Source organism: Vicugna pacos, chromosome 12 (genome assembly GCF_048564905.1).
Source record: "Vicugna pacos chromosome 12, VicPac4, whole genome shotgun sequence".
Classification (NCBI taxonomy): domain Eukaryota; kingdom Metazoa; phylum Chordata; class Mammalia; order Artiodactyla; family Camelidae; genus Vicugna; species Vicugna pacos.
The window spans coordinates 10,238,606-10,251,024 of record NC_132998.1 but is presented as its reverse complement, the minus strand read 5'-3'; the positions used below and the strand labels follow the sequence as shown (position 1 = coordinate 10,251,024).

The window sequence follows — 12,419 nt, the reverse complement described above, 5'->3', positions numbered from 1 at the left end:
TCCACTTTTGGTCTTTTCCCTCCTGCTAAAGATTTTGAGGAATATTTCCCCCCTATTTTTAGCCTCTCTTACACCTGGCTTTATTTTTTTGTTTGGAGGGAAGGAGGTAATTAGGTTTGTTGGTTTGTTTATTTAGCGGAGGTACTGGGGATTGAACCCAGGACCTTGCGCATACTAAGCATGCACTCCACCACTGACTATACCCTCCCCTACCCATATCCGCCTTCAAAAGAAGAAGAAGAAATTTGCATTCTCTACATTTTGGTTGAAAGGCAACAAACTTCAAAATGTACCAAAACAATATAGCTGAAATTTTAACTTTATTATTTTCCTATTATAACTAACAGATAATCATTTTATAATAAAAGAAGGGAGCACAAAATGTATAAAGAAGTTAATTTTTAAATTGCCTCTAATCCCATCCCAGAGAAAACTATTAATATTTGGGCATCTTTCCTTGCATCAGTCTTTTCCTATGTATTTTTGAATACGGCTCTCAAATATTACTATATATAAAGTCTTATATGCAGCTTTTTCAACATAACATTATATTATTTTTCTCATATCTATAAAAACTCTCTTTGTAAACATAATTTTAGTGGCAGAGTAATACTCTATCATATGGATAGATCATCATTTATTTAAACATTATCCTAACATCAAATATTTAAAGGAGTGGGTTGAAGCACATAACTAAGATATTTTTGTTTTCTAGAAAGGCTGTTCTTGAGAACACAGGGAGGGGAATACACGGAGATGGTGAGGGTAGGGGGTGTCCAGGCCAGCATGGATAAGGAGAGGCTCAGAGGTCCTGGCCCAGCCGTTCCAGCTCGTTCAGCAGGAAGTCCATATCAGCCCGCGTCAGCGCAGGGTTGGCCACGACCATGCGAAAGAAGTTGCCGCAGGAGCCGTGGGGCTGGTAGCCAATCATCATGGAGCCCTTCCTCACCATGCGCTCCTTGAGAACCGGGGCCACCTGTGGGAGGTGAGCTTCCCGCTGCAGCTGGGGGCCGGGTGAGGGGGCAGGCATCTCCCTCCCCCCAGCCACCTTGCAGAGGTAGCACTCCTTGCTCAGATCCAGCCGGCTGCCCCCTGCTCTACCTGCTGTATTCTTTCCCACCTCCTCCATCTCCAAGTTGTCACATGGGCCATTTTCTGCTAAATCCTGACTTTTCACTGATTCTCAACACTGCTTTTTCAGGCTAAATTCAAGCCTTCGTCATCCTTAACACCTTCTTCTCCCCTTTGAATCCCTGTAATATTTTTGCTCTGTACCCTGTGATCTAATATAGAATTTCCAAGATTGCAGTGAACACAGTTTTCAAATAGGTAACTCTTATTTTCTAAAATAATGACTTCTTAAAGGCAAAAACATTCTTGTCCTTTTGGATAACTGAAGCACCTTGTACCAATCTATCCTTAGGGACCAAGAAACATCTCCTGGCCTGACAGGGTTGTTTCTGACCCCAGTATCAGTGAGTAAAACTTCTATGATCTTTCTGCCTCACATCTCTGTCCTGGGCCTCAGCTCCCAGAAGAATGCCCTACACAGGGTCTAGGTACTGCACACTGGTGACTTTTCCTGTAATGCCCCTCTCTGACTCTTCTTACTTTCCAGCAGCACACCTCATTCCTCATCCCCATGCTCACGGAAATGAGGACAAATGGGTATCGTCTTCCAGTTCACGTCCGCACCTCAGGAGCAAGACTAGCAAAAGGACCTGCCAAACCACTCACAGCCAGCAGGGGGCAGAAGCGCACCAGCTGCATCGGTTCCCCAACCCGTCAACCAGAGCCTGGAGGAGAAAGCCTACCTTAGCCAGCCTTTCACTGTAATCCGGACTCCCCTTCTTACCCCGCAGACTGGGGGGCACGAACCAGAAACACACGTTGACAAATTCAGGCTTGGAGGAATGAGGGAGGGGAAGGTATAAGCCGAAGAAGGAGATCCCTTCCCCTCTCATCATCCCTCTTCCCCATCAGGGCTTTGTGTGTGAGACAGGCTGGGGGTGGGTGGGCATGGGGATGCAAAAGGGCACAAGAATGGTCATACCTCCATGACCAGCTCAAACCCTTCCCGCTTCTTCAATTCCTCCACCAAGTACCTGCGAACAGAGTGAGAAATCACGGGTGGAGGAGGTAAGACAGAGATTCAGAAACAAGAGCGACCCAGAAACTGAGCCAAGATATTCAGGAAAGGGGAACAGGGGTGGACCCCGGGGGAGGGGAACTGGGACCACCCCTACTCCTACCGGGCAAGAGCAAAGGCCTGGTCGACACGCCGCTCCAGCCCCTGCCCGCCCTGTGCCTTCCACATGAGCCACAGCTTCAGACAGTCCACACGGCGGCCACACTGCACCACCTTGTCTCCAGTATCCAGAGCCACATCGTAGAACTTGTCCTGCTGGAAGAGGTAGCTGGCCTGGGACCCGTGGCAGCGCTTTAGTAGGTTCTGTGGAGGGTAGGGAGACAGTCAGACCCCACCCTCTCCACGGAGGTTTCCTCCAGGGCTGCACTGGGGTACTCAGCTCAGCCCACGAGTGTCTTTCCCTGGAACCAGGCAGCACTGATGGGATGGCTGCCAGCTGATGGAAACTCCTTTCTCTGGTTTTTCTCCCAAAACTCAGAGTTCTTCCCAAATGACCCAGGATCCCTCTGATTACAACTTAAGCTGGGAAATTTTAAACTTGCATGAAGACAGCGGGAGGGAGGGAGCCCACTCCAGGGGATTAGAGGGCTCACAGATATTTGGCTTCAGATGGATGGTAGGAAGAACACAGTAAGGCCAGGAGGCCCTGTCAGGTGGGACAGAAGGGAAGACAGAGATCCAGGGTGGGAGGTGGGGCCAGGGCGGGGCAGGGGCAGACCCACCGAGGTGTCCCGGAGAAGAAGAGCTGAGCACTGCAGGCCTGCGGAGAGGAGCTTGTGGGGATTCCAGGCTACGGAGTCAGCCCTAGGGTGGGCACAGCAAAGCTGGGTCAGCTGGTTCCCCCTTGAGGTGCCCAGGCAGAACGCCCCACCCTTTCCAAATATCCAGGAAAAGAGGTTTTAGTCTCACTCAGCCCGGCAGTCAGGAAGAATTCCCAAATATAATGTCTGACCTCCCAGTCCTAGTTAACCATCTCTCCAATCCCCCTCCCGCTAGCCTCCTTCCCCTACTCCCAGCCGAGCTCCGCAGGCCATGACTACTCTCTGGATCAAGGATTTGAAGGGTGAGATTCAGGGAGTAGGGGGCCGTACACACCTCTGGATCCCATTCAGGAGATGTCTGTGTGTCTGTGACAGCAGGACGCTCCCACCCCAGGCAGCCTGTGGAGCAGAAGGAACAATGTGGGCCTTGGCCTTGGCCTCAGCCCAGCCCACCCCACCCTCAGGACCAAGTCCCACTCACATCCACGTGCAGCCACAGCCCATGACGCTGGCACACATCAGCAATTGCCTCCAGGGGGTCAAAGGCCCCCAGCACAGTAGTGCCAGAGGTGGCACTGACCAGGAAGGGCACAGCACCCTGTGACAAAAATGCGGAGGGAGAAAGAGGCAGTGAAGTTATCTCAAAAGCTACCCAGAGCCTGGTGCTGAGACCCAGCTCTACACTCTTTGTGTGCCTGACCTGGGCCCTTTAAACTTTACAATGTGTTATTGTCCCCTTTAACTTGCAAGTGAGGACACAGATTCAAAGCTGTTAAGGCAGTTGCCCCTAAGCAGAAGCTGCAGGGATGGAATTCAAACCCAGGTCTGTCTGATGGTCTATTTCCAAAGCTCATACTCTTTCAAAAAAATGCAATGCCTCACTGGAAGATCAAAATGCTATTTAAAGTATTCTAAAAGTATAAAAGTTCATGAAGAAATTGAATTAGTGTTGAAAAAACTACCACAAAGGAAAGCGCAGGCCCAGATGGCTTCCCTGATGAATTCTACAAACATTTAAAAAAGAATTGATACCAGCTCTTCATGAACTTCCAAAAAACAGAGGAGGGAGAACTTCCGACTTTCCATAAGGTGAGTACTACGCTGATACCAAAACCGGACAAAACGTCACAAGAAAACTACAGAATATATCTCTCATAAATAAAGACATAAACATCTACAAAACACTAGCAAACCAAAATCAGCAACACATAAAAAGAATTACATACCATGACAAAGTGGGATTTGTCCCAGGAGTGCAAGTTTGGTTTAACATCCAAAAATCAATGAATGTAATACATCCCATCGATAGAATAAAGGGGGAAAAACACATCTCAATGTAGTCTATTGGTCATCTCAATAGACAAAGAAAAACATTCAGCAAAATCCAACATTCTTTCATAATAAAAACACTCATCAAAGTAGGAATTGAAAGGAACTTCCTCAACCTGATAAAGAGCAAAACAAAAAACCCACAGCTAACATTATACTCAACGGTGAGAGACTGAAAGCCTTTCACCTAAGATCAGGAATAAGACAAGGGTGTTCACTCTTCCCACTTCGACTCAACACTGTGCTGAGGTTCTAGAAGGTCAAATTGGTTTAAAAAAATATAATAAGAGGCACCCAGCTTGGAAAAGAAAAAAGCAAAATTATTTCTATTTACAGATAACATGATACTTTACTTAGAAGACCCCAAGGAATCCACTAACAAAACTATTAGAATTAAATGAATTCAACAAGTTTGTAGGTACAAGACCCATATTCAAAAATCAGTTGTGGGGGTAGGGTATAGCTCAGTGGCAGAGCACATGCTTAGCGTGCACAAGGTCCTGGGTTCAATCCCCAGTACCTCCACTAAAAAATAATAAATAAACCTAATTACCTCTCCTCCACAAACACACAAAAAAAAGTCAGTTGTATTTCTATACATTAGCAGTGAACAATCCAAAAATGGAATTAAGAAAACAATTTCATTTACAAGAACATCAAAAAGAATAAAATACTTACGAATAAATTTAACAAAAGACGTACAAAACATACATTCTGAAAACTACAAAGCATTGTTGACAGTAATCAGTGAAGACCTAAATAAATGGAGACATTCCATGTTCGTGGACCTGCAGACTGAACACAATCCCTATCAAAATCCCTATTGGCTTCTTTGCAGAAACTGACAAGCTGATCCTAAAATTCAAATGGAAATTTAAGGGACCCAGAACAGCCAAAACTATCCTGAGAAAGAACAGCTGGAGGACTCACAGTTCCTGATTTCAAAATTTATTACCAAGCTACATTAAGACAATGTGGTCTACAGGACAGGCCTGCAGATCAATGGAACAAACTGAAGAATCCAGAAATAAATCCTCACACTTACTTACTCAACGGATTTTAACAAGGATGCCAAGACAACTCATTGGGGAAGGAAAAGTCTTCAAAAAATAGTATAGTGACCATCTGCATGTGAATACACACACACACACACACACACACGTGTATATATACACACACATGTACACACACATTTACACCTAAATACATAATGGAGGTATTTTCATCCTAATAAATATATTCCCACCTTACTGTTTTCAATGGCTACATACTCCTCCAGTAGCAGCAGCAGAGGCAGCTAATATTTATATAGTGCTTCACTGTCCTAGGAACCTCATATATAATTCACTGAAGCCTTAAAACAACCCTATGTGATCAATTCTCCATTATGCTCATTTTACAAAGGAAGAAACTGAGACACACAGATACACCATCATTTAGCTACTGATGGATAATAAAAGGTTTTTTAAATTTTACACTTTGCTCCAGTGCACACAATTCTAAGCACTTGTGCTGATAATTTATAGACTAAATCCTAGCAGTAGAACTCTGACAGTGGCTAGATACATTTTAAAATTGGACAGAAGGTGCTGGGACGCCCTCTAGATGGCTGCAGCGGTTCCCACGCCCCCCAGCACGGAGGGCTATGGACATGCCTCCATGTTCCCACTGCTCCAAGCCCACACTCCTCACCACGGGCCCCTGCTTCCTCCTGAGCTTCTCCCTACACAGACCCTTCCTGCTCTCGGAAATCTTCCACGCTACACTTCAGGCACCCACTCCCTGTGGTGCCCTCTGGGACTCAGTGACTCAATCCTGTTCCCCTGCCTCAGGGTCCGAAGGTGCCCGTGGGTCTCAGCATAGTCCCTGAGAGAACCGCAGTGTCCTCACTCCCCCGGCTCCCCGGGGATCACTTCAGCCCACAGGGAAGACATGCACAGAGATCACGAGGAGGGATGGGGGGAGGTTTGAGCAGGGACAGGGCTAAGAACCCTCCAAGAAGGGGACAGAGGGGTCCTGCTCCACTGCCACCGAGCCTCTCACTCACCTCGGCCTCAGCCAGACTGATCTGCCTCTCCAGATCCTCAGGGATCATTTTCCCTCTGGAAAAGAAAACTGAGTAGGTAGAGAAGTACTAGGTTCTCTAGGATAGGCGGCAGAACTCTTGAGAGCAGGGTAATGTGCAGTTAGCAATGCAGAGGCCACAGTGTTGATTTTTCCCAAAGAGGGGTAAACAGATCTCAGGGGACAGGGTGGAGACTCTAGCAGGCACTGGTAGACAGAAGCGGCAATTCTGCAGGAACAGCGGGGAGAGAAGTCCGCCGGGGCGTGGGCCTGAGGCCTGAGCCTCTGACAGCAGGAAGGTACGCTGCACCAGGCTGGGTCTGAGCCAGGCAGACAGAAGGACCTTCACCTCTCATCTGCCTTGACCATTCGGACACTGTCGGTGCCAAGTCCCAGAAAAGCAGCTCCCTTCTTGATGGAGTAATGACACTGCAGAGGAAGGCAGAGGGCAGGAAGGATGGGGAGGAGAGAGAGAGGTAAAAGCTCGAGCTGCAACAGATGAGACCCTGGAGACCAGGGCTTCTCAAACATTTATGTGCCAAGAATCACCAGTGCATCTGGCTAAAATGCAGGTTCAGATTCAGTAGATCTGGGGTGGGGCCCAAACATTTCTAACAAGCTCCCGGGTGAAACTGATGCCAGTGGTCCATGGACCACACTCTGAGTAGAAACGGTATGGACCATGTCCACTGCACTGGTTGCCCCTCTGCTACCCCCAAGCAGAAGGCCGGGTGAACATGAGCATTTACTCAGACCCCTTGGTTGCAAGGAAGCACGCCTGCCTGTGGGCAGGCTGGCCTCGGATGGGTCTGGGCAGGCACAGGACCTAACAGGTCTTGACTCAGCTGGCTGGAGATTAGAATCAGGAGCCCAGAGTAGGTAGGCCTGCGCCTCTTCCCACCTCCTTTGATGTGAAGAGGGCCAGGGGTGGCAGTGCCCGGAGGCCCCTCTGTTTGCAATCCGGGTAGCGCTGGTAGCGGGCCAGGTTCACAGCATACATGTTGGAGACAGAGCCACCTGTTACACGGAAGGGGCGTTGGCAAGAGGGAGGGGCAGCGGGTCAAAGCTGGAGCTGGGCTCTGGGCTCTCCTGATCTCTCCACCCAGGAGAACTGATCAAAGAAGCATGATTGGCTACAAAGCCACGAGTTCTGAGGACTGGACAAATGGCATGCAGGTAACCCAGAACAGCGGGATCTGCAGATCCCCTGACTGCCTTCCTCCTTATCCTGGTCTAATCCCAGGATCCACCACCCCACCTCCACCCCCACCCCCACCAAGAGAGCAAGCGCTGGAGCACTGATCCCATGGACTGTTTGGCAAACACGAGGATACAGAGGACTGGGCAGTTTCTCTCTGGTTTGGCCGGAGCCCAGCTGGAGAAGTAACAAAGGAATCACCCCTCCCTGCCGGCTTAGGGCAAGAGAATGGCAGGGGAGGAGGAACCCTTGAAAAGGCCAAAGAAAGGCCTCCTCCTGGACACATACCAGGGCAGAAGACCCCGTCCCCAGAGCTCCAGCCCACCAGGGCCCGGAGTTTCCTCAGCACTTCTTCTTCCATGAGGACAAACACGGGGGCAATTTCGTACGTGTATCTGCCAGGAGACGCAATGATGAGAACGGGAAAGAAACAGGGAGGGACACAGGACAGATTCTCAGGGGAGTCAGAGAGAAGAGGTGGAGAGAGTGAATGAGGGGAGGGTCCAAAGAGAGGACAGAGCTGGTGACAAAGAACCAAGGAAGGAAGGATGAGAAAAAATGAGGGAGGAGGCATGGGAAAGCTTGGAAAAGGGAGCCCAAAGGGCACAAGGGGAAGGACTTTGCCAGCAGAGCTTCCCAGAAAAGAGAGGGGGGCAAACACCATTCTCCTCCCCTCCCGTTGGGGTGTGTCTCCCGCCAACCCAAATCCTCTATGGGGTGGTGGGAGGGGCCCTGGGACGGCTCACTGGCTGGTGTTGAGGCTCTCGGTGATGATGCGCCCGGCCAGGGCGTGGGGATCCAGCCCTGAGAAGAGCTGATTGAAGAACCGAGGGTGACCTGCGGCAGGGGGCAAGGGGCTCAGAGTAGAGCTGAGGTCGAACTCATGACACTCCTCCCTCCAGAGCCTAGCACCCACAGGTCTTCACGCTGTAGTGGATCACGGCCCGGCACCGCTCCAGGATCTGCTGCTGTGACTCCCCCTCGCCGCGCAGCTCCAGGTCTAGCAGCTGCTTCAGCTCCTCCGGCTCCTTCCACTCGCAGACCTAGAAGGAGGATCGGGAGATCCTGGGGTCTCTGGGACATCCCACTGACCAGCCACCCAAATCACATCTCAACAGACACAAGACACCACCAACCTGCACTGAAAATAGCTCAGAGACAAAGGTAAATCAACACAGCCTGACCCAGTATGGAATCCCTGAGACACACAGTTAGAGGGTGTTGACTTCTGGGGAGAAGCCTGGACAGAGGAGGAAAGTTCTGAGCCAGATTTGATGGGCAGGAGGAGGAGGGAGAAAAGACCCACCTTTTCTGAGGCACTAGTCCCTTTCCGAACGACCTCATCCACCACAATCCCAAACACATCCTGGAGCAAGGCTTCTGCAGCCATGGGGTCCCCATCAAGGGAGAGGAGTGGTTTCGAGTCAGCCATCAGGATAAAATCTATGAGTAAAGCAGGAGTTATTCCCTACTCAGCCTGTGGACCCCACCCAGACCGAACCAGCAAGAACCTCAATTCCCTTAACGAGCCAAAGGCCCGGTCCTGTGGCTCAGGCCCAGCCTTCACTGTACAGACAAGGGCAAGTGAGAGCGTCCACGGAGAGAGCCAGCAGAAGCAGGTGGGAAAGAAAAAGGCAGTTAGTGCTGAGCAGGTGGAATCCAGTAGCCACTGCCCACCTAAGGCAAAGATGAGAGGTTCACCTTTCTGCTCAGGTCTCTATCCAGGTGAGCTGGAGGCCAGGGACACAATTAGCTTTGTAGAATGTCAGGATCAGGGCAGCAGAGGGAGCGAGGTATAGGCAGCAGTCACGTGACCGTGACATCACGCTCATGACCCTTGCCCTAAAGATTTGGGATAGGGCCAGCAGGTTGAGATAAGTTTCCTGAATAATCATTAGCTGACATGAAGATGTAAGGCAAAAATATGTGCCATGTCCACTTCAGGCTGGAGAGGAGCAGACAGGAGAGCCAGCAGGAAGAGAGGCTTCCTGCCATGAAGCAAAGGGCCTGGAGTAGGGATGTGAGGGACCTCTGGCAGAGAGACAGGAGCGGTGGGGGGCAGAGGCAGGAAACTGCGACAGGTGACCCTGGAGACTTGGGGGAAGGGAGCCTGTGCAAGACAAGGGAGGTGAAACAGCTTAGGCAGGCCTCAGAGGCCAATCTCTTTGCATCCCAGCCCCCAGAGTCTTATCAGAACGTCCTGATTTCAAAAGCCCTCTCCTCTAAAGAGCAGGAAGGAAAGGAGGTCACACTGAGGAAGCAGCTTGTTAAACAAGTATAATCCTGTGCCTCGTAGGCTAAGAGTACTCAAGAAACAGGGAGTGGCTGATCAAGGGAGTGCCAGCTGTGTTCCCGCCAGGGTGCTGGGGATAAGACGCCACTTGTCCTACTGGGAGCACACAGATGCTCGTGCAATAGTTACAGCCCACAGCACGGCTGGATGCTGGTCCCAAGCGCAATTCAGAAGAGGAGATGGATGAAAGCTGAAGACTGGAGAAGACCTGTGGTGGGACTGGGGCTGAATCCTGAAAGCAGACAGGAGGAAGGAGTTGATGAAATGGAGGAAGAGAGGCATTCAGGGGCATGCGCTTCTGCTGGAAATGTGTGCGGCTGGTTCTGAGGTCAGTGAAGATGCCTGACTGGCTGGGGAAGAGGTCCGCAAGCATAATCTGGGAGCAAAGAAAGGCAGGGCAGACAGAGCTGCACAAGACTATGGGGAGCCTGAGTGCCAGCCAGGCCAAGAATCTAAATTTTACCCTGCAGAGAATGGAAAGTCACGTAGATTCTCTGGCAAGCAATGATGTGATGAAAATGATGCCCTCGGAAGACCAGTGTATAGCAGCAGGAGGCAGAAGAATAAACAGGCCGCTGCCGTAAGCCAGGCAGGAGGTGATCCACACGGGAATTAGAGTGGTGTTGGTAGGAAAGAACAGGCAGAGGAATCTGCAGGCTTAACTACTCACTAGATTACACTGAATTCAACCCCTCATCTGTGCTCACTCTGGCTTCCCTGACTGGTGGCAGCAGTGGGGCATTCATTGTAGGCGGAGAGGCTTGAAGGAGAGAGGCTAATAAAAACAGATACCATTCAAGTACTTGCCAAATGCCTCACTCTGTACTTAATATGCATTATTTTAATCTTCACGACCACTGAGGGTAAGTTTATTACCCACATTTAAAGATGAGGAAACTGGTGGCAGGAGGGTATAGCTCAGGGGCAGAGCATGTGCTTAGCATGCACAAGGTCCAGGGTTCGATCCAAAAATTTTAAATTGCCTTCATTTAAAAACATTTTTTAAATAAATAAACCCAATTACCCCCAAAAAATAAAAAAAATAAAAAAAAAATAAAGATGAGGAAACAGATTTCTATGACACTATGTATGTCCAGGTCACACAGCTGGCTCCTCATCACCAGGCTCAACCCCCTCGCTCAGGGCTCCTCCAGGCACTGAGCTTGCTCTGGTGCAAAGACCTCTGGGCCAGGATAAGAACACCTCGGGCCCTTGGTTTCTGTAAAATAAGGGGTTTTAAGACAGAATCTCCAGGGCATCTGCTGGTGTTCATTAGCTCAGGCTGTTGGATGTGGCAAGCAGGCCAGGGGAGTGGAAAGCAGAGAGAATGACTGGTGAAGAGAGACCCCAGCTGTTCCCAAAGCTCTGAAGAGATGTCTGCAGGGAAGACCCTGGCTCTATCCGCCCGGCCCTTCTTTAGCCATCCCACCTCAGTCACTGCTCGGGAGTGAGATGTGGAGGCGAGGGCTCTGAACAGCCCGGGTTTCCTCCAGGGGTAAACAGGGAGGCGAGGCATCACCACCCTCATTCCCCATGGAATCCTGTCCTGGGACCTGAGAAAGGGAACAGCCCCTGCCCACAGAGAGCTTTCTTTTTTAAAAGCAAGAGAGACATTAACCCACGAGACAGAATAATAAAGCAAAGAAACATGAATAAACAGAAACAGCGCTTTAGCCCCTGGTTGAAGAGATGCTAGAAGGACCAAGTAGGATTTGTTTAAAAATTCACAAGTTTTTCTGACTTCATGGGATCTCTAGTCCATAAACTCCTCTAACCATCAACTCACTCATATCCTTCTTTCCTTCACTTACACAACCTAGATTGTATGGTCTGTTTCAACCACTCTTTGTCCAAAATCCTCAACTCCCTGGCCCTACTGTCCTTCCACCAAATCACCTGGCAAGACCCCAATCCAACTGGCTAGTCATTCTCTTAACAAATCCACCAAGATGGCTGGATTCTGCTAGTGAAAACCACTTAACCATTCAAATTGGTTTTTGCTATAAATTCATGGTCTCTGTGCTCAATCCAATCAAACACAGCAGATTAGACACATATGTTTACCACTACTTCTTCCTGAAACCCCACTAAAATTACATCAGTGAAATTTTAAATCCAGAAGAATAAAGCAATGAGAAGAGAGACAAGAGATGAGAGATGTCAATAATTGTAGGAGGTAGAAAGCGGATGAGAAGTGGTAACTGGATTAGCCGACAGCTGCAAGTCAACACCAGTCTGTCTACAGAGGGCTACACCAATCAGATACAAGCTGGTTCTTGGGGCGGAAGCCCAGAAAGGCTCAGGAATTTACAGCGTGAGCTATCGTGGAAGACAGGAGGGAGAGGCATAGCTATAAACTTGGAAACTACATGAAAATTTATATAAGGAACATTTAGACTCTCACTCTCCTCCCCCTGCTTATTCAGTAAGGCAACTCCCCTCTCCTTTATCTACTTTCGAATAATCAGGAAGTCTGTTTTCTAGAGAAAGTGAAACAGAGAGGCTGGGACGTAGGGAAGCCAGGCACAGCAGAAGATGAGGAAGAGGCACTGTACTGATTACAGGAGGATTAGGAGGAAGTTACTGATCATGTCAACCCCTTTCTCCCAATCAGCATGCAGAATC

The 12,419-nt window shown here is 49.4% G+C and overlaps 1 protein-coding gene across 1 annotated transcript in view; it reads right to left on the bottom strand.

The window, feature by feature from the left end:
- Nucleotides 1–301: 301 nt before the first annotated feature.
- CSAD (cysteine sulfinic acid decarboxylase) overlaps nt 302–12,419 on the bottom strand; it is a 19,803-nt gene continuing 7,685 nt past the window's right edge. The window contains exons 2-15 of the mRNA XM_072972733.1: nt 8,808–8,944; nt 8,418–8,544; nt 8,248–8,338; nt 7,790–7,896; nt 7,205–7,320; nt 6,653–6,732; nt 6,287–6,341; nt 3,392–3,508; nt 3,245–3,309; nt 2,872–2,953; nt 2,253–2,452; nt 2,054–2,105; nt 1,815–1,904; nt 302–976 (exon numbers count right to left, since the gene is read on the bottom strand). Of these exons, the coding sequence (XP_072828834.1) occupies nt 803–976; nt 1,815–1,904; nt 2,054–2,105; nt 2,253–2,452; nt 2,872–2,953; nt 3,245–3,309; nt 3,392–3,508; nt 6,287–6,341; nt 6,653–6,732; nt 7,205–7,320; nt 7,790–7,896; nt 8,248–8,338; nt 8,418–8,544; nt 8,808–8,933 (1,482 nt within the window). The 5' untranslated portion in view covers nt 8,934–8,944 and the 3' untranslated portion in view covers nt 302–802. The remainder of the gene's footprint in view (nt 977–1,814; nt 1,905–2,053; nt 2,106–2,252; nt 2,453–2,871; nt 2,954–3,244; nt 3,310–3,391; nt 3,509–6,286; nt 6,342–6,652; nt 6,733–7,204; nt 7,321–7,789; nt 7,897–8,247; nt 8,339–8,417; nt 8,545–8,807; nt 8,945–12,419) is intronic.